Source organism: Hippocampus zosterae, chromosome 6, assembly GCF_025434085.1.
Source record: "Hippocampus zosterae strain Florida chromosome 6, ASM2543408v3, whole genome shotgun sequence".
Taxonomy (NCBI): Eukaryota; Metazoa; Chordata; class Actinopteri; order Syngnathiformes; family Syngnathidae; genus Hippocampus; species Hippocampus zosterae.
This window is the reverse complement of record NC_067456.1, coordinates 23,102,392-23,129,553: the sequence shown is the minus strand read 5'-3', so window position 1 is coordinate 23,129,553 and position 27,162 is coordinate 23,102,392. Positions and strand designations below refer to the sequence as shown.

Genomic DNA, 27,162 nt, shown 5'->3' with positions numbered 1-27,162 from the left:
AAGCCCTCTCTCGGCCCGATCGCCTTTAATTCCTTTATTAACTCCCACAGAGGTCATCACACGCAGTTCTGCTGCATGAAATTACACCTAATACCCAGGAAACTCATTATCAATAAAATCACGAGCGTGAAGGCAATTACAGATAATAACTGTGTGAAAGCACTACTGAGGTGTGTGGAGAAGAGGGGGATGTCTGCTGAATGGCCACAATGCTTTATTTCCATGAGATGGGCCTCCCGAGGACAAAGAATTGTGCCAGACAAAGACACTATTAGCCAAAGTTGTTTTCCTCTCCCTCATTGTGTCTAATCTACAAACAAACTAAAAAAAAAAAACACCCTCACACACATCTACACACACACACACACAAGGCTCAAAGCGTTGCTTTGTAATGTCAATAGCGTTGATAAATGCAAACATGCCCGCATCTCTTGCTTCAGCAAAAGAGAAAAAAAGCTGCGGTGTGATTCAATTTAAAGAGTGAATGCCAAATCCCCCTGGGTGGTTTTCTCATAAAGTGGGTCTATTGTCGTTGGGAAAACGTTTCACAATACAAAACAAAGGCAAGCCATTGTAGAAATGAGCTGGCAGAACTTAACATTGTCCATTTAATAAAACAGACACTACAAGTACTGTCCATGTCCAAATAATAAGAATAAACATTTAGTATTGCAAAACTTGATTTTGCCACAAATATTTTTCAGTTGTGTCACTTGATCGTGCTGGCACTGAATAAAGAAGGAATACTATGATCAGTATCAGTGCCAGTCCCTTTGGTTTGGGCACACATTCATTGGTACAAGGTCATAAAATAAGTTCCATCACTATTCTCTGTAAACTTATAAAAATCTGTGACACTTGTGGGGCTTTTTTGAAGTGGCTCTCCTATTTTCCCTGCACAGGATAAAGTGCATTGGGGATGCTCAATGGATGGATGGTGGATAATAACAGAAATACACTTCCATGATCTGTATCGGTTTGCAGAAATAATCACATTTCTCATTCAACGTTCAACCTCTGCAGTGACCTTCAATTGTTTGTCTGATTTTAGAGACCAACCAAGAAGACAAATGTGATTGCAGTGTCACAAAACGGCACTGGAGTCGCTAGGCCATCATTAGGCCAAATTGAGTTTAACCATGACTATTTTTCAGAGGTGGGAGCATCAGTATATACTGAATTGCTGGTCCGCCATTTGGCAGTGCCCGGGCCACCGGTCCGTCATAGTGAGTTCATCATTAGTTCAAGCCTACCAAATCTGTCCCCGTCAATCCATCACTGCGTCATCATTATTTCACCTGCGCTTCCGTCATTGCAAACCTATTTACGATCATCTCTTTCACGCAAACATTCAATAATGCTTTTTGTCTCTCTCCCAAGTGATATCTCTCTATCTCTTTGATATACGCAGACGTTCCGTTTGTGAAGTTGCGTGATGTCATCTTTAGCAAAGGCCTTCATCAAACGATGAAACCAAGGAGCCACCAAACACCCCAAAACATTTCTACCTCCTCGCTCTTTGATGGAATTTACGGTTAGAACAAACACGCGAAACATGCGGCGCGTGTTTCCGTCAGTCCTCAGCGAAATGGGAGTTGGTCAGTGATGGACTGAGATGATCCATAGGTTCTGACCCGGTTATTGACTAGTCCGGTGACGGATGAAGACCAACTTGCATCGATGCTTAGTCTGTCCATTTTTTTTACGTTTTCCGTGATTCATCATTTGGATTGATGGACCTTCCGTGAGTACTGATGAAATGTCCACCTCTGCTATTTTCAGTCCAAATGACCATATAAGATGCTGGGCAAACTGCCTAAATTGCCTCTGTGCAATACATAATCGAGACTGAGACGGTGATTGTTTATACCGATTATCTTGGCCTGTGTTGTGTCTTTGGGTCCAGCAGGGAAGAGCAGTTCTCTGTGTTCGCCTCCAGACAGCGGTCCGTACTTAATGCGGTAGTTGTCCACCTGAGCTTTGCTGTTTTTCCACTCCAGGGTGATGCTTTCATCAGTCAGTTCCAGCTTCTGAGGGTCCCCGGGGGCATCCAAGTCTAACACACACACAGAGAAGTTGATTTCATAGTGATCCTAAAGGGCTAACAAGTTGGTTCCATTAGGGGGCAATGACTGAAAGCTTCTAGTACACGAAATACGTATTCATCGTTATTCTGAACTTGGTGGGATATGTGGTCCTTTAAAGAACAACCATCATTAAACACACCACAGTAGGATATCCTTCCTCATAAACCTATAAAATGTGTGGTCTTTAACACACATTTATTCCAAGCTCTTCAAGGTGATACAATACTACACCAGATCCTCATCCTGTTTGTCATGAAAACTACTTGTCTGTAGCTTCTTATTCAGGTAATGCGCCATTATATTATTACCATTCAGAACAGTGTTTCGCAACTATCACCTTGGGACCCGGATATTCCTTTTGTTGCCTTGCGCCCTTTTTTTGTAGACGTTAAGAACAAGACTATCTTTTGTTTTAATCTAGCATCTGATGACACATGTATAGCATGTTATACTTTCAAAAGCTGTTTAAAATTTGTTTCATGTACCACCAAAAGAATAGCGTACGCCATGACATCCGCTAGCCAAAAACTGAGCTGCACTGTTTTTGTTTCCAGAGTAAATTAGTGGCTAAAGTGCAAAACAGCTGGACTCCCTTTAGCTTTACCAATTATGTTCCATGTGAGAACTTGGTACACCTCTGTACTGTAGCAGAAAAAAAAATCTAAATAAGAATGGTCGTGGTTTTTTTTTTTTACTAGCTGTCTGAGACCCACTTTTGGATACAGACCCACTGGTTGAAAATTACTAATTGAGAATATAGTGGGGAAAATGAGATACCTGTACATTCTTCACCCAAAGGTGTCAAATCCAGGCCCAGAAGTAAAAAGCCTGCCACAGTTTGGCTGTAGCCATAATTGCTTCTATGCAACCGACAGCAAAAGAGTTCCCAGAGCGCTTGTTTGAGTTGAAGTACCTGTGGCTAAAGCCAAACTGTAGAAGAGTTTTTATTTTCTGAATCTGGGTTTGTCACGTCTGTCCACACCTGAAAACGTTCTTACCCTGTAAGGGTCTTACCTGTGAGGAATGAGTCATAGACTGGGACACTGGACCGCTCTCCCTTCCGAGCTGTCATAGATACCTCATACTGGGTATCTGGGATGAGGCCTGCGAGATGGTATTGGGTCTCTGTGGAGGGAAGCTCAACCACACTGTAATCAGCGGGGCTCGAGCCAGGCCCAAAAGATATGCTGATCCCATCCACATTGGCTACAGGATGGACCCAGGTCACCAGTGCTGTTGTGTCTGTCACATCACGTGTGCTCACCTGGCTCGGGGCGTCAATTCCTGGTGGAGTAAAGCACGCACAAATATATTTCTGTGACATGTTTCAAAACATGGCTAGATGTAGTAAAGGCACTTTACATGAATAATAATAACACTGCATCATATTTTCTGGTATATGGCACTTTTCTGGAGAAATAGACACTCAAGGCACTTACATTGGATATATTTTTCATGCACTCGCACATTCATACTGGCAGTAAACTAAATACGTAGCCACAACTGCCCAGGGGCAGCCTGACCGAAGGGTGGGTGCCAGTGTGTGCCTACGGCCCCTCCAACCACCACCAACCATTCACACATCTGCACATCAGTGTCAGTGGCACTGATGGCAAGGTGGGTGAAGTGTCTTGCCCAAGGACATAACAACAAATTATTTGGACAACCCAACAGTGGACCCTCTGGTTCCTGGACGACCCACTCTACCTCAGAGACACAGCCGAATAATCAATATTCCCATCTCCTTTTCAGTTCTAATACAAAGCTACCTCAATGCAAGTGCAGGACAACACTTTAAAAATGACATTATTGCACAGGCCAGAGAGACTCCATGGAAATCAGACTATAAACTCTGTTAACAACACTTGCTTTTACAATGTGTTTGTTGTAAGGAGATCAGGAACTTGGACAGTTCGTCAGCTAGAGGGGCAGTGGTGGACAGTAAGTAAAACAGTCATTTTTCTTAAAATGTAATAAGTGCGACCAGTCCTGGGTGTATCCCTCCTGTTGCCCAAAGTCAAATGGGATAGGCTGCAGCTTAACTGCAACCCTAATGAGGATAAGAAGTATAGGGACTGGATGGGTGGTGTTTTGGTGGATGTACAATTTACTTGAGTGCATTTTGTTTTGGAAGCTTTGAACTTTGACTGCACCATGGAAGAAAAGCAAATATCACACTTTTGTTTCCATAATATCACTAAAAAGCATTTGTTAGTGTTGCACTGGAAAGTTCCAAAACTTCGATATTTTATGAGCCATTTCTTGTGTAAAAGTGGTGTTGCTGGAGCTGTCAGCGCATCAGCGCCTCAGTTTGCTTGCAGGTAAAATCGAAGTCGAAGAGGCAAGGTGATGGGAGGTAGCTGTGCACCGCAAGTCATGGACTTGGCAGGGATTGAAGATGAAGCTGCTTCTGCTCCCCCCTTTTTATCCATGACCATACCTGACCCCTACATGCTCACAAAGCTGAAGAATGATTCATATCGTTTTAAGTAGGTGTTCTGTTTACCACACCCAAATTTCATCATGGCCAATAAGGACATACAGAAACCGGGAGATGTCATGAAGTGTGTGTGTGTGGTTTTTTAAAGTCATGAACGTGATTTATCACACACAAGATACCTAAGTCAAGCGCTCGCTAATGCATCTGGTGAGAGCAACTTAGAAAGTCTGGAGTGCTTTTTATTGTCTCTTGTGTATGTAAGTTAGCAAATCGCACGCGTCCTGCATAGCAAACACACGCAACTTAATAAGTTGCACATGTGCTTGATGAATCCGTAATACTGAAGGAATACTATAGGAATGCTTTAGTGAACCATGACCATTCCTCCTAAATCAGTCCTCACCTCCTTTAAAGGGGAGCTCAAGTACATGGAGCTACAGGTAATAGGTACAGGTATTAATATTTCACTTGTGATACAACCTAGGAAGGATAAGAAAGAGGACTGGTATATTTCAGTAAAGCGCACCGGCACCTTACACATCTCGCAGACAAAAATTTAATAATTCAATACAATAGAGTAATCCCTGGTTTATCGCGGTTAATGGGGACCAAAACCACCCGCGCTAAATGAAACTCCATGAAGTAGCGACCAATAAACAAATACAGGTAAAAAAAACGCGATGTTGCAGAGGCGTGTCAACCAGGACAGCCCCACAACATCCAGAGCCTTGAGGAACTCCGGGCGGATCTCATCCACCCCTGGGGCCTTGCCACCGAGGAGCTTTTTAACCACATCGGTGACTTCAGCCACAGAGATAGGAGAGCCCACCTCAGAGTCCCTAGGCTCTGCTTCCTCTAAGGAAGGCGTGTTGGTGGAGTTGAGGAAGTCTTCGAAGTACTCTGCCCACCGGTTCACAACGTCCCGAGTCGAAGTCAGCAGCGCCCCATCCCCGCTGTACACAGTGTTAGTGGTGCACTGCTTCCCCCTCCTGAGACGTCGGATGGTGGACCAGAATTTCCTCGAAGCCGTCCGGAAGTCGGCTTCCATGGCCTCACCGAACTCTTCCCACGCTCGGGTTTTTGCCTCGGCGACCACCGAAGCTGCGTTCCGCTTGGCCAGTCGATACCCGTCAGCTGCCTCTGGGGTCCCACAGGCCAAAAAGGCTCGATAGGACTCCTTTTTCAGCTTGACGGCATCCCTTACTGCTGGTGTCCACCAGCGAGTACGGGGGTCGCCTCCACGACAGGCACCAACCACCTTACGGCCACAACTCAGATTGGCCGCCTCAACAATAGAGGCATGGAACATGGTCCACTCAGGCTCAATGTCCCCCGCCTCCCCCGGAACATGGGAAAAGCTCTGTCGGAGGTGGGAGTTGAAACTCCTTCTGACAGGGGATTCCGCCAGACGCTCCCAACAAACCCTCACAATACGTTTGGGTCTGCCAGGACGGACCGGCATCTTCCCCCACCATCGGAGCCTACTCACCACCAAGTGGTGATCAGTTGACAGCTCCGCCCCTCTCTTCACCCGAGTGTCCAGAACATGCGGCCGCAAATCCGATGATACAACTACGAAGTCGATCATCGAACTGCGGCCTAGGGTGTCCTGGTGCCAAGTGCACATATGGACACCCTTATGTTTGAACAAGGTGTTCATTATGGACAATCCGTGACGAGCACAGAAATCCAATAACAAAACACCACTCGGTTCTGATCGGGGGGGCCGTTCCTCCCAATCACGCCCCTCCAGGTCTCACTGTCATTGCCCACGTGAGCATTGAAGTCCCACAGCAGAACAAGGGAGTCCCCAGCAGGAGTACTCTCCAGCACACCCTCCAAGGACTCCAAAAAGGGTGGGTATGCTGAGCTGCTGTTTGGTGCATATGCACAAACAACATTCAGGACCCGTCCACCCACCCGAAGGCGGAGCGAGGCAACCCTCTCGTCTACCGGTGTGAACCCCAATGTACAGGCACTGAGCCGTGGGGCAATGAGTATGCCCACACCTGCTCTGCGCCTTTCACCGCGAGCAACTCCAGAGTGGAAGAGAGTCCAACCCCTCTCGAGAGAACTGGTACCAGAACCCAGGCTATGTGTGGAGGCAAGTCCGACTATATCCAGTCGGAAATTCTCTGCCTCACACACCAGCTCGGGCTCCTTCCCTGCCAGAGAGGTGACATTCCATGTCCCAAGAGCTAGTTTCTGCAGCCGAGGATCGGACCGCCAGGGTTCCCGCCTTTGGCTGCCGCCCAGCTCACATTGCACCCGACCCCTTTGGCCCCTCTCATGGGGAGCCCATGGGAAGGGGGACCCACGTTGCCTCTTCGGGCTGTGCCCGGCCGGGCCCCATGGGTGTAGGCCCGGCCACCAGGCGCTTGCCAACGAGCCCCACCTCCAGGCCTGGCTCCAGAGGCGGGCCCCGGTGACCCGCGTCTGGGCAAGGGAAACTTCGATCCATTTATTTTAATCTTCATCAGGGGTCTTTGAGCCGTGCTTTGTCTGGCCCCTCACCTAGAACCTGTTTGCCATGGGTGACCCTGCCAGGGGCATAAAAGCCCCAGACAACTTAGCTCCTAGGATCATTGGGACATACAAACCCCTCCACCACGGTAAGGTGACGACTCACGGAGGGGGTCTCATAAATCAACTGAATACAAATATTTGGAAGCCGCGATTTTCCTAAATGGTTCAAAATTTGGTTCTTCCCTTCAAAGCGCACACACACACACACACACACACCCACGCACACACGCACACACACACGCACACACGCACACACACAAATACAGTTAAATATCATGTAAACATGTGTGTATTGCTGTAACATCAACTCATTGTATAGTTTTGCATATAGAAAAAAAATATTGATTGTAAAAACAATCAAAACACCGTTATACAAGATAATTGCACGTCTCTGATTGTCTTCAAATTGTCACACGGCACACACCAATTACCTCTCGCGCAAGATATGAATGTATCCATTTAAACTAGAGTGGTATGCATTTTAAATCGATTTCAGAAATGCAGTTGTAGACACGCTTTTGCATTTATGAGGTCATTTAAACATGATACAAGTCAAAGTCCCGTGAAGGACACCTTTTCACCAGGGCTTCAATCAATGTGTCACACACAGGCAACTTTAAGAAAGACGTCCCTCTGTGCAAGTGTGATAACACATTTGAGATGAGCACAGGCTGTTTGTGACTCATTTGGGAGTCACAAGACCATTCTTTGGACAGACAGGCCTGTGGGTATACCTCTAAGCCTTACTTTGTGGCTGACTGGTACATTCTCAACATGGTAGCTGGCGCGAAATGGGGAGCGGAAGCGTCAGGGATTTATGTGACACATTTAAAGCTCTCAGCATGTTAAGGGAGCCTGAATGACACAAGGAAGCGCATAATCTTTTGCTGATGTATGGCATGTATGTGCTATATGTGTGCATAAAATGGCTTTCATCTTGAAGTATTGCTCCTGAGATGCATTCGGAAATTAAATAGGCAGAAGGTGAAATTACAATTTTGTGACAGCTAAAACTGTGACAGCTAAAATTGTCATCAGCATGCTTTCAAACTATCGAAACAAAAAAAGGTCTCATCACAAATTCACTCTAATGAAAATCAGCATTTCCTTTTGCTCAGCTTCTGAACAATGCAATTATTGAATTCATCTGACACGCTTGGCAAGTCAAGCACTTAATTATCCATAACATTGTGAATGCCTCAGGTTCTGTTTTTGCATTCCAAGGTAAAATATTGCGCATTTTTTTGCTCATCGCTTAAACCGCTTCCCAGCTGTCTTGATAACATAACTGTGATGTGCTTCCGGTCTTCTATTTGAGTCTCACTGAACTCTTTTAAGAAGGTGGTATTGTCTCGGCCAAATTAGATATTGCTTGAATCAGATTTAAAGTCATTTTGTTTGGATTAACCCTGGAGAACCCACGGTTCGCTGAAAAGCAAGGCACTTTCTTGGACCACAGACACCCCCTACCCATCTCTCTCTCTCTTTCTTGAGAAGAATCTCCTCTGACCTAAAAGATGTATTTGCAAAGACATGAATTCAAATATTGTGTATTGTTAAGATTATACAGTGTTAACGGGATATTAAACGTATTCAGCCATTTTGAGCAGTGCAAGATGAGTATTTTGTCAATCATAAATTTGATAACTTCATTATTTTTCAGGAACAATTAACATCTTTAAAAATGCATTTTTCCACTAGCTGTCAACTGAAAAAGTAACTAACCCTAACCCTAACTCTGCACTCAGGGCTCAGGTAACAACCAATCATGGCTCAACCTGCGAACGGCTCATGTGACGTTTCCAAGTTTAGCTCTGATTGGTCATTACCTGAGCCCTGAGCACGTGATGTCATTTTCAGTCAACAGCTAGGGCAAAATTAGTTTTTAAAGGTGTTAACTGTGCATGGTAAATAATGAAGTTATCAAATTAATTAATGACAACATAACTTTTTACTGCTGAAAATAGTTATATAGGTTTAGAATATCTTTAGCATAACAAAAAAAAAAAAACAATGTGCAAGAGTCAAAGCAAATATAAATAGGGTGGCACATACGAAGCCCATTGAGCATAATCATCATCATTGTTGTTCCAGTAGTAGTTTGCAGCATGTGACACACTTACTTGTGACAACATTCTTGGAAGCAGGTGGCCCACGCTTCTTGTTCTTCACTACCTCCAGTTTGACTTCGTACTCCTGGCCAGGGCCCAAGCCAGACTGCTCAAAGGTGGTGTCTGGTCGGCCAAGGGAGCTCAGAATCTCACCATCTTCCTCTTTCTGCCAGAACCAAAAAACACCACTGAGTGCAGAAAAAAACAACAACTATGTAGCCCTCCCTTTTATCAGGAAGAAGATCCTTACAACCCTTATAATAATACAGTATGTCATATAGATTTGATGATCCAATATATCCACAATCTGAATTGATTGCTATTATTATTACGCCAACATGAGGCATATTCTCCACTGCAGGAATCATTCAGACAACCATTTCTTTCCACACCTATGGTAACCAATTGGAAATCAACCCCACTGTAACTGCACGAAGGTCAGCGTAGAGTAGGACTACACGATGAGTGACAAGGCATGAAACCACATTGAATACTCTTTGAACTGATTTGAGTGGTAGTGTTTTAAAACGCCTTTTAGGGTATGGGGCAAAACATTAAATACAAAGACAATTTCAAACTTGGTTTCTTATGCACTGAGTCTCCATGCTGTTTTTCATTGTTAGTGCGCTCACCCTAACACAAGGTGGAATTTTGAGTTGATTTTGGATTGTACCCGATTCACAGCATTCAAAACAAACAAACAAAACAACAACAACAAACAATACAATACAATAATAGAGGCTGCAACAGCGTTTGGAAATCAACCCCGCACTGGAATAAAGCAATGATGTGTCAGCAAGACTCACTGTGTTTCTGAAGATGAGGTTCCAGCCATCAAAGGGGAAGTCCAGGGGGTCCCACTGTACCTCCACAGATGTCTCACGCACTGCCTTGAACTTCAGTCCCTCGGGCTCAGGAAGGTCTGGGATAGTTAGAAACGGTTCATTTATAACCCTTTTAATAGGCTTGAAACTGTTTTATAGTCACGCGTGAACTGAAATTCTCATACGTGTTGCCACCCTTGCGGTAACAGGAATGCTCCTCTTGTTGTTGAGAATGGCATAGACGCTGATCAGGTACTCAATGCCCGGTTCGAGCTCTCTAATCGTGGCCTTCTTCTGGTCCCCTGGGACCCGCGCATCCAGTTCCAAGCCTCCGTCGGCTGTGGGAATGTAGGTGATGAGGTACTCTGTCACACGCATCTCATTCTCCCAAGACAGATCCACTGTCTCAGGTGTGACTTCTTGCACAGTTAGGTCCTTTGGAGGTGAAACTGTGGACAAACAGAGAAAGTACATCACATGCATAAAAATGGGAACTGTCAAAAACCAAGTAACCCATGATCACAAAAGTTTGTATTTGTATTATTTGTCACTTACAAATATGATGGGCATAATATTTTATTGTTTCTTTCCAATTCAAGTTTGGCTATTCTTTGGTTTCTTCTGACTAAAGGAAAGCGTCCTTTGTATTTGTTTCCAGATTTTCAGGCTGGGAGGAAGTCTGTTCTGGAAACTAAGCCATTTGACTCCTCGTGTGATTAGAGCAGTGGTTCTTAACCTGGGTTTGGTGAATCGGTCTCAGGGGTTCGACGAAGCCTCTGCCATGGAGGTTAAGACACACCCAATTCAACATGTCAATGAGTTAGGACACGCCCGCTTGGCCATCACTAGCTGCAGATGATCACATGAAATTTAGTTTGTTCAGTAGTCAATGTGTGACTGTCATGATAGTACGTCATAAAATTAAAAACTTATACTTATGTCTTGAAATGTTATTTACTGTTTTCTGTTTTTGATAAATGTGTTTTTTATGTTTTTTTAATGAATTTGTAAAAAGTAATATTTTTGTTTGTCACCGATGAAGGGTTCAGTGAATGTGCATATAAAATGGTTGGGTTCGGTACCTCTAACAAGGTTCAGAACCACTGGATTAGAGTCATATTAACCCGGCGGTTACTACAGTGGACAGCTTATATGTTATCTGGTTACAGCATGGAAGGGTTAAATGATTTTTTGACACATTAACATTTTGAAAAGGTTAAGGGAGAAATAAGCAACTATAAATACAATTGGATTTGTTCACAAGAATCATCATTTTAGTTTGTTTCTTAAGATGGATTGCTAGTCAAGCAATGTAATTAATGTACAATCCACATCTAAACATGGTTGCATTTTAAAATATTTCTGTTTAAGGTTAACACCATTTAGATCTTTATTGAGAACGCATTGCAAGCAGTTTACTAGGCATGGCGATGTCTGAAAGGCGAAGTCATGGCCCAGTTACCGTATTGTCCTTACCCGCAGAGCAGTCTTCACCAATGAAACCCTCATTGCAGACACAAACTCCATCTTCACATCGCCCCTGGTTCTGGCAGTCCCCAGGGCAGGTGAGGATGGAGCAGTCCAGCCCACTGAAGCCTTTGTAACATACACAGATGCCGTCATCGCAATATCCTCTGTCCAGACAGTTTTTAGGACACGTCTTCTCACTGCAGTCCTGACCAGTGAAACCCTTGTGACAAACGCACTGGCCGTTCACACAGTGGCCACGGCCGAGACAGTCATTGGGGCAGGTCAGTTCACCACAGCCTTTACCGGTGAAACCAGCAAAGCACACACACTTGCCATCCACACACTCTCCACGTCCCATGCAGTCTTTAGGACAGGTCTTGATGCTGCAGTCCTCACCGGTGAACCCTTTATCACATATGCATTGGCCGGTAACACAGCGTCCATGATCTTGGCAGTTGTTGGGGCAGGAGAGCTCACTGCAGTCCTCGCCTTGGTATCCATCATCACACAGACATTCTCCGTTTATGCACTGGCCTTTGTTGCTGCAGTTTTCAGGGCAAGACAGAACAGAGCAATCATCCCCCTCGAATCCTGGGTCACAGATGCATTTGCCGTTGAAGCAATGGCCTCGCTCATTGCAGTTTTGGGGACAGGTGAGCTTTGAGCAATCCTCTCCACTGTAGCCGCTGTGACACACACACAGTCCGTTCACACACATGCCACGGTTGTTGCAGTTGGCAGGACAAGTGAGTTCGCCACAGTCTTCTCCGGTGAAGCCGTCCTCGCAGAAGCAAGTGCCATTGTCGCAGCGTCCACGGTCGTAGCAGTCGTTTGGACAGATGAGCTCAGAGCAGTCATAGCCCGTCCACGGCTCATCGCAGACACACTCGTCCTCAACGCAACGTCCGCGACCCAGACAGTTGTTGAGGCAGTTTGTCTGGGAGCAATCCTCACCAAAGAAGCCCTCCTCGCACAAGCAAGCCCCGTCAACACAGTGACCGTAATCACCGCAATCCAGCAGGCAAAGCTCAGTGCTGCAGTCATCACCACTGAAACCTTCAAAGCATTCACATTTCCCATCCACACAGCGGCCCTGGTCCTGGCAGTCATTGGGGCATTCGGGTTCTGTGCAGTTGGGGCCTTTCCATCCTGGTTCACATAGGCAGCTGCAGGTTTCAGCGCTCCAGTTCCCATGGCCATTGCAGTAAGGCTTTGTGGAGACTTCTCCTGATAGATGAGAAATAGGCAGAAAGACATAAGAAGCATATTTTGAACACACTAGCAAATTCAACTCACGCAAACATTGGATTTGATTGGATTGGATTGCATCGCAATATTAAAATTTAATGTTTTGTTTTCATTTACTTCATGAGCAAATACCCTTGCATTGAAGCTCAATCAAACTAAGACACTAGTAGCCAATGGTTCATATGGAGCGACAATCTCTGCAAAAGACAAAGACCATCCATGAAAAGGGCTCTGTTAACATTTGAATTTTCATTAATGTGGTTGTAGTCTACTGCAGATGCAGCTCAGTGAAAGCTCTCACAGTGTAGCAGCTCAGTTCTCCGTCACTGCAACCGCCAACCAAAATTAAAGTTCAATTCGTACTCCTCCAACACTATCAATCAAAACTAAGTATTTTAGGTTGTGCAGAAGTGCATCATTTTGAGGAGCAGGGGTCACCAACATGGTGACTGTGGGCACCGGGTAGCCCCCATGGACCACAAGAGTAGAATGAATATCATAGTTATTATTCAGAACATATACTTGCATTATTTTAAAAAAATGTGTTGGTTCAAAGCACACTATGGCACAAATTATGGATCACATTTTCTTGTTTTGTCAGTAGACAGCACTGAAGAATAGTGAGAAATAATTTGCATTTAAAGTTTGCCACTGAGCTTTTGATTTGTACAGCTGGAGTGAGAGTTTGTTTTCAATGACTACAAGATAACACGGTTCGAGATGTTGTCGGAACAGTGGTGATGGATTTTCTTTGCCTTCTCTTCAAGCACGCCTTTGAACAATTCTTTGAACATAGACCTATTTATATCAGACACACGACAGCAAACCCCGCATACAGTGTGTCATGTTAACCTACCGGTAACTTGAGATCCACAACAACCTGCGCCACTGCCACACTGTTCTCTCAGACTGGAAAGTTCTGACTCCAGCATCTCAAGCCTGTTTAGGATTTCTTTTATATCAGGTAGCTGGTTGTTGCAGCCACACGCCTGCTTGGGGATATTAATGCGGTGCGTAAAGACGATCTGATTGTCACCATCCACCATGTGCTCCATGTGCTCAGTATTCTGCATGTCCAGTGGGCTATTCTTGTGATTGGGCACGGTGCCGCCAGGTGACTCGAGGTCTACGGAACACAGGGATGTGGAGGGAACGTTGATGTTGTAGATGTGGTTGAAGACAACTGGTTGGTCAGGGTTTGGCAGGGTGTGGTTCGCGTGGTTCTTCTTAGGCATGAGAGCCTCTCTGCGATGACGAATAACCTTCTTTACCAGGCCGGCGGCAGAGGGCTGGAGGACCACGGCCACAATTGCGCAGCCCAAAATGAGGCCTTGCATCCCCATGATGAACTTCCACGAGCACCAAGAGTGGACTCGATATGCTCCAATATGTTCCAATTCTTCTTTTGAAACCTTTCATCAAAGACAATCAAAACAGAGGCAAAGGAAAGGAGAGGAATTTGATTGACTCTTTTCTTGAACATTATGGCAAAACAGTATTGAAATCCATACATACATGTTGCATACCGCATGTGGAATAAACGGTATGAATAGAAGCATCATAGTATCTGGCCTACATACATATTGTCACTGTCGGGCGGAAACCTTCTGTGCCCAATTTTATTTAATTTTTTTTTCCCTGAAAAGTGTTGGTTTTGGAGATGTGAGTATTTTGCCCAATGGCAGCAAGATATATTTATCGACTATTTTTGCGACTTGAAATGCCAATTTAGTGCATATTTTCAGACACATGAAGTGAAGAAGAAAAGAGCAATCACAAAGTGCATTTTTGTTTCATTTTCAGTGAGATGACAATGTTTTACCATGCATACCAAAATTTGAGCCCGCTTATTGTGCTTATTTTAGTAGTCACAAATTACTCGGGCATAATATTGTCACTTAAGTATTCGCGTGTTCGTCTTTCCAAAATAAAACTCAATTCGATACGTATCGCAAAACATACGGTGCAACATGATTCAAAGACGGTACATTTTAAACTGGAACAATTTCATTTAATTCCTTATTCAGTGGAATTACGATTCAATTTGATACGGCACGGCTCAGTTAAATGAACTTGTCAGCTCTGTACATGTGGCATTTCATTCAAAGCGAATGATCAAGGGCAAAGAAATGCATTGGTAGCGTTTGTCTCGTTTATTAACGGGTAAAAACAACATGTCAGAGCACTCAGAGGCCCAAATGATTAAAGACAATTAAACTCCAAGGAACAACAAATCATCAGCAAAATTTAACCAATTTATGAATTTGTGATCGTTGTGTTGACCAATCAAGCTATATTGAGATTGGTTCATTAATTTGTGCATGATGTAATCAGGAGTTTTAGATCGAAAATAAAAATTCCAATTCAAATGTTTTTTTGTTCCCCTCCAAATAAGCAGCAGAACACATTTTTCTATTCAGTATAATTTGACTTCTTAATGGTGTTCATTTCGGGGCAAATACACTGGGAGACAGTTTAATGAATTCATAGAGTCATTAACTTAAAACCAGTTCATGATTTCCCTCTATTTCATTTTCTTCTCAAATCACAAAAATATGCACTTCCTATATTTTTTCCTCAAGCCTGTATTTCGAGGGAGTACACATACAGTGCTTTTCCCATTCCCTCCAGTGCCCCCAATGTACTGAAGATGGTGTGTGTGAATTTTTTTGACTATGTTGACATAAACCAAGAAGCCTTGAAGGGCTCTAAAACACCTGCATGGTGGTGAGCAGTCTGCTCTTTCCACCGCAGATGAAAGCTGACTGAGTAGATTGGCTCAACCATCGGTGGGCTGCCTGTAAAGCACACCGGTCTGCAGCTTGATTGTTACCTGGAAAATAGCAATTCAGCATTCCTAAATAGCTTTCCTGGCAACCACCGGGTCCTTCTTTGAGTTGTGTAACATGATTCTCATTACCTTTTACCAAACCTCTTTGAGACATGATTTGTTTGAAAGGTCTGATGAGAAAAAAATTGCTGAGCTCATGCATTAGTTCTCATGCTTGTTAAAACCGTGTGTGATTTATTTACTTTATATACATATATTCCGTGGGGGCTTTCAAGACCTTCTCTGCATGTGCAAACACTATCAAAAACACCGGCCTACATTTACAACCTAAATGAGGTGGAAATAATTAATTTGCAGCAGTCTTTAATCTTCATTTAATTGCGTATGTCCTGGCTGCGCGGCTTCCAGTCAACTGTGGGTTCATATTTTTTTGGTCCAGTCAAATTTCAGCTTCGATGAGTTGCTATGCACATATTGTTCCGTTCAAAGCCTTCGGAATCTCGAGTGCATGCTTCGACCAAACGTATACACACACCACTAAAATCAAATGAGTTTCTGCATCCTACTATTGGTTCACCAACTATCGCTTCTGATTGGTTCAGCTTTAAGCTTGATTTAGGATGGAGGAAAATATCGTACTATGATTGAAAATTCACTTTCAAGGCGTACTTTAAAAAAAAACAGGACTTTATGAGGTTATTTCTACCAACACTACTTTGCACAATGGCTTGTATTCAATTCAGATTTGGGGTGGGGGGGGGGGGGCGGTAGCATTTTCAGAGGTGCTATGTTTGAGGCAACATCTTAGTCTCCACAGCCAGGTCAGAGCTTCTGCATTAGCATCTCTGGTGAGCATGATATGATTTATGCTTTTAAAGTTTTCATATTGATTGTGAAGAACAGTACTATATTATACTGTAATGGGTTGGAATTCTTGACGTGGTGTATTGAAAGATAAAGGCAACAGTGTTTAGTTTTTTTTCTTTTGTTAATATCCGCAAACACGTGAAACACTCTTCTTTACTGCCACACATTGGCCTCTTCCCTATTGATGTGTGCAGGTAAGAGTTCTTGGAAGGGAGACTATACATACATTTGTCCGTGAATCTGCGTGTTGTAAGGAACAATTTAGTAACACGCTCTGCAGTGTGGTGAATGTATAGTTACATTGTGCCTTTTTTTTGAGGAGGGGGGGTAGATATTGTGATGACATTATGGCGTTATTAAGCGGTGGATTAGATCACTAAATACCCACTGAAGGCCCATGTACAAACCCATCGCCGATATATATCCATCTATCCATACATTCTTCGATCCTATACGAGCTGTCATCAGACACGAGACAAGTTACACCTTGAAATGGTTGCCAGCCAATCGCAGGGCACATACAGACAAATAACCATTTGCACTCACAATCACACTGAGGGACAATTTAGAGCATTCAATTAACCAACCATCCATGTTTTTGGAATGTGGGAGGAAACCAGAATACCCGGGGAAAACCGTCACAGGCAGGGAAAGATGATGCAAAGCCACAGGAAGGCTTAGGCCATATTCAAACCCACGACTTCTGCACTGTGAGGTGGACGTGCAGTCAATGGCACGTTGTCAGGGAATTCACCCGAACATCATGAACTTTGAATGAAAAGACTCAACACAACTCAGGAACAGATTGTCTTTTGCTGTCTATGCAAAATACAAGTAACATATAAGAAAAACATTCTCATTTGCATGTCGCGCTTCTCAGTCCCACTAATATGCCCCTCAGTGGACACCTAGAGGCCAAAACATCTTCCGGTGAAAACAATGGATACCTTGTTAAAATGATGGGTAGATTTCACATGAATTGTGACACTGTAACAAACTGAAGGACACCTGGTCATGCTGCCCTCCCAAAGTTGGACCTTTCTGCCTGTCTTATCATTCAATGAGGCCCTGACATCCTTCAGCTCAAGTTGGCCCTTTTTTCTGTGTACTCCACTGTGTACAAATTGTGAGAATATAGCGTTCGAGGTCAACCAAGCATATACTGAAATGAAACTTTGAAACATGATAATATTAAGTTTGTCTTTCCCCATCACATGTCCACTTCACAGGCATATAGAGTACATGGCCTCACAGGGAAGAGGTCGTGAGTTTGAATCCTATCCTGGCCTCATAAATATATTCAATGTCAATGTTGCTTGTCTTTAATGTGCCGGGTTGAGTGGTTTTCGCCATGCTTACACATGAAGTCAAAGTTATTCGTGTTTCGTGTGAATGGGTGCAAATCCATGATGATACATTTGACGTGACACCAGTGAGGACAAGCACCTGCAAATTCGCTAACTCGCTCATTCGCTTGTATTGGAAAATTTGACATCAAAGTGATATCGCGGCGTAACAGCGAATCGGCGACGAAAATTGATTTACTACAACTCTTGCACACACACACAACAATTTGCACACGAACAGCGTGGTGAAATAAACAATGTAGTATGCAATAATAATTGCAGGTCTATGGGCACTGAGGTCTAAGTTTTAGCAGAACCACTCAATCACCTGATTGACTGGGATTGTTTAAACTTTTTTTCTGTTGGAGGAGGACATCCTCCTCTTCTCTGCATGAAAGAAACCCCCGTGTAGTTCCCCCACAAATAAACAGGCACGAGACACATAGGGTCCAACCGATATTTCACATTCGGTCTGAACTTAGCATTAGGGTCAAGGTGAGAGAAGGCCTTTAACAGCAGACTACGGATGGGTAGGAGGTGGGCAATACCAGTCTAGGCACTGGTTGCCAATAAACCGTACATGCACGCAAAGAACTATTCTTCACACTCACATTCACGCTGAAGTGCAGTTTACAAACAGATGTGGACACTGTTCTATTAATTTGACACACCCGGCAATTTTAAGATTCTGAATGATCTCCAGACAGACTTGGAGCAAGTCATTTCAGACAGTCGGCGACAATTGGTGCTGGCTTTTCCCAAAGCAGTTTTTTTGGGTGTGCTTTCCAAAGTTTAAACAACGGGCTCTATATTCATAGACAGCACAAGTGCACTCGAGCATACAAACTATCTCATCTTGAGGTACAAGCCTCGTTAAGCGTGTTCAGGAATTTGTCTGATCCAGCGGGCGACAGGCATTTCTTTCTCCCACCTCGGGTGGCACAGTATTGACGGGTTATCATGTCGGCCTCACAGTGCAGAGGTGCAGGGTTCGATGGGTTTGCATGTTTTCCCCGTGCCTGCGAAGGGTTTCTCTGGGTATTCTGGTTTCCTCCCACATTCCAAAAACATGCATGGCCAGTTAATAGTTAGTTCACACTCTAAATTGTCCCTAGGTGTGAGTGTGAGTGCAGATGGTTGCAGTCTATGTGTGACCTGCGATTGGCTGGCAAACAGTTCGGGGTGTCCCTACTGCCCGAAGACGGCAGGGATAGGCTCCAGCACCCCCCCCCCCGCGACCTCTGTTTTCTTTAAAATGTGTGTGTGTGTGTGTGTGTTTGTGTGTGTGCGCTTCAGCTTTATGCTGTCCTATGGGGACAAAGCAAAACAAAAACATGGGGATATTATGGCAGCCAGTATGTATAAGAATAGAACAGGTACTGTTCCAGGGAGACATGTTCAGTCTTCTTGTCTCTACGTGAGACTAGACAAGGTGACAGATGAGCTCGGTGAGGAAAGATCCCATGGCTTCACCCACCAGTCTCACGATTAGACGGATAGAGATGAGCGCCTCCATGTTGGTTAAACTGCAAATGTGATCATGGAGCCTACTGCTGGGAGTGATGACAAAACGGACCCAGGGGGGGCAAAAAATCCTCTCAGTGTCTCAATCGCTCACACACTGTGTCACTTGTGCTCACTAACACAGCAAAATCTAAGCATCTTAAACCTGGGATAAGATCAACTAAATGGCCCCCTAAAAAATTGCTTTGAGTTGCAGCTCAGGCTTTAGTTCGGGTTGGATGGTTGGCTTTCTCACTTTGAAGGCTGGCTGCTCTCCACATGGACCCCTAAACAAGGTGACCCCGACAGGCTAGTGCAGCTGGGTGGAAAAATCTGGCTGCAGGATAACGCTTAATTCAGAAATAGTTGAAACAAACTTCTACAGATTCTGAGAAACATGGTTATTCTTATTCACCTACTAGCTGCTAGGTACTGCAGTACATGCAGAAAAGCATCAATGTAAAGAGACTGAGAAACACATATTTGGTGCAAAGAATGTGAAAATAGGGTGAAGTATGTTTGATCGGTGTGAGAAGAGTTTAAGTACAGAATCAATTTTGCAGAGATGAGAGATAGGAAGGAAACAGCAAGCCATTGTGAATCCAGACACGAGCTATTGCCTCAAGTCCAAAATTCCCAGGAGCAATTTGACATATCATTTGCAGCTACATCTCAAGGAGACATATTTGTATTCTCGCTGTCAAGAAGATCTGTATTCATAATACAAGCATAAATCAGGATTTGTCTCAAATGCGGTTCGTCCCACATGTTCACACATTTATATTAGTACATTTCGTGAGACTTGCGCATATCCAAGATAAGTTATGGAACAGATATTGTTCTACAGGCCTTCTGCAGTAGACAAAACGGGCAGCTACAACGTGAAGATTTCTTGCAGGAACTAATGAGATCGATTCCATTATTCATATTTATAATTAGCCTTTTTAAATAGAATAAAGTCGAGTTTTGAGTTTATTTTCCAACTGTCGGAGAGATTGACAATGGATTTATTATGGTGGTTGTACATTGCAATGCACGCACAACTGTACTGCATCATGCCAGTGCTGTGTCTAATATTTTGACTCTTGCATAGCAAATTTAAAAAACAAAAAAACAACCACAGTCATAAAATATATTGTCATATCTGTCAGTTAAAAATGATTTCTGAAAAACCAATCTAAAATACATTTACAAACTATCAGTTACGCAAGACTGGACATCTGATATCTGGACAACAAAGAAACTGAATAATAGAGCGACCCAACCTAAGTGGTGGGTCAATGCTTGAAATATTCGGTAACTATAAACAACAACAACCCAACTTCCAGGATGTATCGGAAAAAGATTTGATTGGGTGCATTTTTTCTTTTAATTCCTCAAGCCGGCAGCCCGGTGGTCGACTGGCTTCCACGTCGGCCTCACAATGCAGAGGTGCAGGGTTCCATTCCGGTTCCGACCTTTTTGTGTGGAGTTTGCATGTTCTCCCTGCGGCTGCGTGGGTTTTCTCCGGGTACTCCAGTTTCCTGCCACATTCCAAAAACATGCATGGCAGGCCGATGGAACACTCAAAATTGTCCCTAAATGTGAGTGTGAGTGTGGATAATTGTTCGTCCATATGTGCCCTGCTATTGGTTGGCAACCAGTTCAGCGTGTCCCCTGCCTACTGCCCGAATAGGCACCGCGACCGTTGTGAGGATAAGCGGATCAAAAAATGGATGGATGGATGGATGAATGGATTTCTCAAGCCTTTATCAAGCTCCCCTTGTCTTGTAGGTCACCCATGACAATAACTCAGTTTCCTTCAATGGTAGAGAATTCAAATCTGGGCCACGGTTATGACTAAATGTGGGATTATTGCCTGGAGCTCCTTCCTTTCACCTTGAGATGACATCATGCAGTGATGGGAAAGGGTCCCAACTACAGACTCTTGAATCATCGAACACGTTACTGCCTCCAATCATAACTTAAAAGCATGCCTCCCCCCCCCAAAAAAAAACAGACTTATAGTCTGACAAATACAATGACCACAGTCAATGTGTCTGGAAAGCGAAAGAAAGCTAAAGCAGGTGAGTATTGATTTGGATCCTGCATCTCCACCAAGGTCATAGCTGGAGAGATCGTGAGTTGCTGAGGACAGCACTGTAACTGTGAGTTATGATAATCAAACCCAGAAATTAATTTCCAGGACGAGAACTATAGCTTGAGTCAACTGCTCCATCGGGATTGATGGCTGTGTTTTATGCTGCTTCTCAGAAAAGGTTTTTAACATTTTATCACCGCATGCTCTGGAGAGCACACGCCATTTTCCCTTTCTGGCTGTTATGACAGATGTGGCTGTCGCTGTTGTGCTGAACTACAAGAACCATTGAGAGCGGCATCAAAGAGATAACTGGTATGCTGACGGACAAAGTGATGCATTGCTGGAGAATACGACTGTGTACAGATTCCATGAAAAGGAAATTAACTGGGAAGATAAGGAATAGTTACAGCTAACTTACTGATTGTCTCTTCAATAATACAGAGAAAAATTAAATCATTCAAAGTGGTCATGGTTTCCAATAGCGATGAGCTCCATCATTGTCTTTTCATCTTTAATATCTGAATGGAGGCAGAAAGTAAAATAAGTTTGCTGTCATGTTTCCTCCTATGAGGCCAAATAAATGATGATTTGGGGGGGAATGGTGTCGACAGGTCCCATTGAACTCATCGGCTCTCAGCTCTGACCCCATTTGGTGATGACACAGATAAGAAGGGAGTAGTGGGGGTTTGTGTGTTCATAGCTGATAAGACCTGAATCCGCCGGAAACTGAAATGCCATGCGCTTTATGGAAAGTCACTGCCAAGACTGTGCCCTGATCGGCCTTGCGGAGCTGCTGGGGTGATAGAGAGCTTCGGTTAACGTGCCTGATAGCATCCCCAAAAACTATTTCTCCAAGCAAAAGCAATTTTCGACTTTGACAGACAGATATGGAGGCAAAGGATGTGAAGTGGATGGCAGCACTCACCAGGTCAACCGTGCAGCAATCAGAGCTCAATCCCGTTTTGTGTTCTATTGTTATTTGGATGACTTCTTGATGTGCGGCCCATCAATATTGTTTATGGCTCTTCCCCTGCAGTGACTCCGTCATCCGCTTCTGTTCTTGCTGGGTCCAGATGGAGAGGTTGGATGCAAGTCATTGTTCATCAGCTTTTTAGCATTACGGGATCCCGCTTTATTAGTCTATCCCCTGTGTGGGGCGCAGGCTTGGCAGCCTTGTGTGTAGCTTTTACACATCCACCTGCTGTTTTGTCCAAAAGCCTTGTAATTGGTCTGATCTTTGTTCTGCTCACTCCTTCGCCCAAGATTTCACGTTGCACCACATTCATGACAATAAAAATCTGGCTTGTACCTCGCTGCCTATTGTAACGAACTTATGACATAAATTGATCTTGAAGGACTTGTTAGAATGTACCACTGGGCATTCCTCCGCATGATAATGAGCTTCATTAATCTTAGAGAAGTTATTTTGCCTAGTTGAAACATTTAGGAGGTGTTAAGGTCAGACGAGTGTCTATAGAGCGTGAGTGGCAAGGGGACCCGATATAGTATCGATTTGCGTAAAAAGATCCTGTGGTATAGCTGACACGATGAGAGATCCCATCTCATAATACACTCGCTGACCTCACTGCTTACCTAAAGAACAATTTTAAACTATGCAAAAGAAAATGCCGCAGTCAACGTAGACCAGGGGTGTTAAACCCATTTTCGTCGCATGCCACATTTTAGTTTACCATTTCCCTTGGAGGGCCATTATGACTAAAATCATATAAAGAGGTCAAGAATAACAGTTTATTCAATTATTGTTTAAGTTACTGTAATGAGGTGTTTGGCAACAAGAAAACGCTTCCAATGTCTCTCTTTTTTATTACATATGAAAATTTGAAATTTTGGTACATATTTTAGCAAGCAACATTGAAATTGCCATGTTTGATTTGCTTTCGCGGGCCACACAAAATTATGTGGTGGGACAGATTTTGGGCCTTGACTTTGACACCTGAGATATAGACTATAATAAAGTTAGGATATGCACGGGAGCAGGACTTGATGGGTTTTTTTTTTGGCGTTTAAGCATGTTATATTTAATACTTGTTCAATACTTCCATTCAAACTAGACAGCGGGAGTAATTTTCCTTCCTCTAGAAAGCCGACGAGTGAGTTGGCAGTGCAACTGGGACATCTGTTAGTCCTTGTCAGTGATGAAAGCCCAAAGCGTGTTGCGTGTCCCAATTGGGAGTGTCATGCATTCAGACACTTGTATGAGTCTTAATGACCTTAGTGTCTCAGGTCTGATGCTCATTGGCTACCATTTGGCTTTTTTCTTCTTCTTCTTTTTTTTTTAACATTTTTTTTCCCAATTGAAGTTCTTTGCCCATTTCAAAAGAAGCCTCATCCTTTTCCAAGACCCCAATGGTGTAGAGTAGAAGTTCTAATGTGTGAGGTCACCAGTGGAGGCACAGTGTCACAGTGAAGAGTCTAACATATGTGTTCATCTGTTGGCCGCATCCAATGGTGGGCTGACTAACACAAAGCAATCCTGAATACCAGTGTTTCAAGGATTCTTCTCTTTTTACTTGACACAATAGCATCAGAGGTACATTACAAGCCATCTGGGATGCTTTAAACACAGAGATGCATTTTTGGATGGCAGGGGCTAATCTGTGTTGCTCTGGAAAAGCAGTTATATCCCAAATTGAGACAGATTTAAATTATAGTTATAGGCCACTCTTAAATGAGCCCGGATTTATGAATCGGTAATCTGTGAATTGTCATGCTTACAAAGAAAATATTTTTGACGCTACTGAGCATTAATATGTCAGTGCATACTGTTTTGTAATTAAAAGAAATAATTTATTTATATAACATCATGACATACTTTCACGGCCTCTATTGTCCTTCAGAGTCTTAAAAAAAATACGAATCTCCAGAGGAGCATTCCACTCCACTTCTGGTGTCGTCTAATTTCCCAGTTTTCTGTAGTACAGAAAAATATTTATTTTTGAGGTCTACTCTGAGGACAGCAGATATTCAACTTGTAATCGATCAAGCACATTTCCTTACATTGAACTGCTGTAAAATCGCTATGATCTCACTGTGCAATTATACCAAAGACACAAAGAACAGAAATTCCACTCTATGTACACTTCATCTCAAGTTTACTGTCGTTTGGATCTTGTGGATTCCATGTTCTATGGAGCCATCTGGCCCACAGGTGGTCATATTTGAAGCAAGAGTATAGTCCAGGTGAAATTATCCAAACAACCTCACCAGAAATCACATCAAGTTAGGTTCTATTTCAAAGAATGCTTCTGAATGTATGTGCAAGTCAATGTTTTTTCTTCACTGGGCTGATCCAACCTCATCACTCCTGAGTCGTTCCAATCGTGAGTGTTCATGAATATCTACAATTACTGTTTGTGCTCCATCGCCAGTCAAGGAGCTAAGTGGGGTTAAAACCGCCCTTTCATAGAGCTTCGTCGGGCACGGGGCATAGGGATCTAACAGCTGTACAAACAAAGGCCCATTTCCCACTCAAGGTTATGCTGAGTGTCATTGTCTGACAGTGGCTACTCACATGTGTAGCCAAACAATCCTAAAAGACCACCTATGAATGGATAGCGCATATGCTCGACTGAATTTATCCCTACGTGAGCAAAGTCGCACGATAGTGTTGCTTAAAAATAATGTGAACTTACAAAAGAAGCATCAGATGAATTGTACTAAAGCTTCACCGGGACTTTGATTTGTAGCTGATGAACACTGACATGCTCCTTTATTGTATTTGGAGCTCCTCATCATACATAATTAGCATGCAAAACACAAAGCTCTGCTATCCTGTGGGTCTCTTCCATCACTTCCCCCCTCCTATTATTAGGAGGCTCACACTTTTAACTTACCTTTCCTCTCAGATTTTTCGTAAAGAGCTCTGGAACAGTCGAAGCTATTATACAAGTGTTTTTACATCGTACTTTTCATCTGCAATGTTGGATTCCAGATAATGCTACTAAAACTAAACCTACGTACTGTGAAATGTGTATTTTTAAGGTGGTCAGAGAAAACACACAGAAAATGTATGCTGACAAATCAAACATAAACGATGACATTGCATAGTATGTTCACTAGACATGTAATTGTGAAATGTAAAGTTCGTTTGCAAATATATGTTGCCTACAACTAGCCACTTCAGTCTTTGTCAGCTATGGTACAATATCCCTATTTGGACCCGCATTAGCATTCAGAATCATCTTACGAGTCTTTCTGACCACAGTGGACATTGCTTTGCAAATGTATGCAGAATATTTTCTTAAGTCTCAAAATGTACAACATTAAAAAAAACACACACACTAAAACCTGATGCATACAATTAACCCAACTGATATCTATTGGCACTTCCCTATAGTTGGTTCACAAATTCAAATAAGCGTTCTTTCTATGGGACTGAATTAACTAAGAAATGATGCTGATGCTGGAATTGGAGAGAGAGAATCACACAGAAAGAACAGTCAGTGATTGTGTGGGACTGTGTGTGTGTGTGTGTGTGTGTGTGTGCGTGTGTGTGTGTGTGTGTGTGTGTGTGTGTGTGTGTGTTTGTGTGTGCGCGCACGCGCCTATGAAGGTGGCAGTTTACAGCCCGCACTGTCTATGCCGGAGATCTGAGAGTGGAGCCAACCGACAGCATCTAATGTAAAGCAGCTGTCTGTTTCCTGGGTAACACAAGCCCACTGTCTGCTGCCATGTACCATAAAGTACACATCTGGACATACTCTGGACAACACACTTGGGCACACACCCACACTCACATGCGAACACCACACCTACAGTGGCACTCTCGAATATTTCCCCAACGTTGACATCAGCTAACGTACTCCATTAACACCGTAGCTTGTTCATACGTTTTCAAAGACATCACCCTTGAAATTGGTTTTGACGACGTGACAAGATGAAAAAGTTGATCAGTAAAAAGTTAACACCCAGGTGTGTGCGGCGAGAATCTCGATTGGCTATAATATAAAAATGGATGACTGAAGTATCATTTTGCAACAGATTTCATTTAACATTTGACTCTGGCCTCTGGCATCAGTCATGACGACCCGATAGTCCAAACAAGCAGCCAATTAGCTGGCCATCGACAGAATATACAATCTCCGCCTATTTTGGTAATATTGGAACCAAACAGCTCTGCTAACTACACCATTGCACATGAGACAAATTACTTACTCATAAAGGAAGCAAGGAAGCTGAATAATTCATGGAAATCTGATAAGGATACCGAGTAATGTTTTAATATTAACCTTCACTGAAGTGATGATAAACAAATTCTGTGCGATGTGTCAACTTTGCGAATAAATCCATTAAGTCAACCAATTTGGCTTCTTGTCCATACAGGTAAAGAAGACAACTTACCTTCTGCACAACACCCACTCTTCACTGATTTGTGAATCTTTGCCCAAGCAGTAGTGAACAGCTTATCAGCAAAGCCTGTTATCAGCGGTCTGCACCTCTCAGAGCACTGACAGCTTTGTCATCATCTTGCTTCTCTCTCCTCTCTTTGAGTGTTTAGTGAAGTCTACCAACAGACCCGGCTGATGTTGTGCAGCCAGTGAAGGGAGAAAGAGAGAGAGAGAGAGAGAGAGAGAGAGACAGAGAGAGAGATAGGGAGAAAGTGGGTGAGAGAGCGAGACAGAGTGTGCGTCTCAATGAGAAAGAAAGAGAGAGCAAAGAAGGAGAGAATTCCCTTTTGCTCAAAGAGTGGACCCTCTGCAGTCAGACTCTACTCCCACTTACTGCTCTCTTTAACGCCCCCCACCCATTCACCCTCTTCACAGCATTGTGACTGAAAGCAAAAGAGCTGAAACGGGATGCCTCAAGACTGGGGGGTGGGGGGGGGGGTGAGTGAGAGAGAGAGAGAGAG

At 43.6% G+C, this 27,162-nt stretch overlaps 1 protein-coding gene across 3 annotated transcripts in view; it reads right to left on the bottom strand.

The window, feature by feature from the left end:
- Positions 1 to 26,816, bottom strand: part of tncb (tenascin Cb) — a 47,892-nt gene extending 21,076 nt beyond the window's left edge. Inside the window, exons 1-8 of one of the 3 annotated variants that reach the window (XM_052068140.1) lie at positions 26,655 to 26,816; positions 13,563 to 14,118; positions 11,465 to 12,685; positions 10,174 to 10,437; positions 9,971 to 10,086; positions 9,177 to 9,330; positions 3,102 to 3,371; positions 1,871 to 2,056 (exon numbers count right to left, since the gene is read on the bottom strand). In XM_052068140.1, the coding sequence (XP_051924100.1) occupies positions 1,871 to 2,056; positions 3,102 to 3,371; positions 9,177 to 9,330; positions 9,971 to 10,086; positions 10,174 to 10,437; positions 11,465 to 12,685; positions 13,563 to 14,049 (2,698 nt within the window). In that variant the 5' untranslated portion in view covers positions 14,050 to 14,118; positions 26,655 to 26,816. The remainder of the gene's footprint in view (positions 1 to 1,870; positions 2,057 to 3,101; positions 3,372 to 9,176; positions 9,331 to 9,970; positions 10,087 to 10,173; positions 10,438 to 11,464; positions 12,686 to 13,562; positions 14,119 to 26,654) is intronic. The other 2 variants (XM_052068141.1, XM_052068142.1) reach the window with 2 other exon arrangements.
- Positions 26,817 to 27,162: the final 346 nt, after the last annotated feature.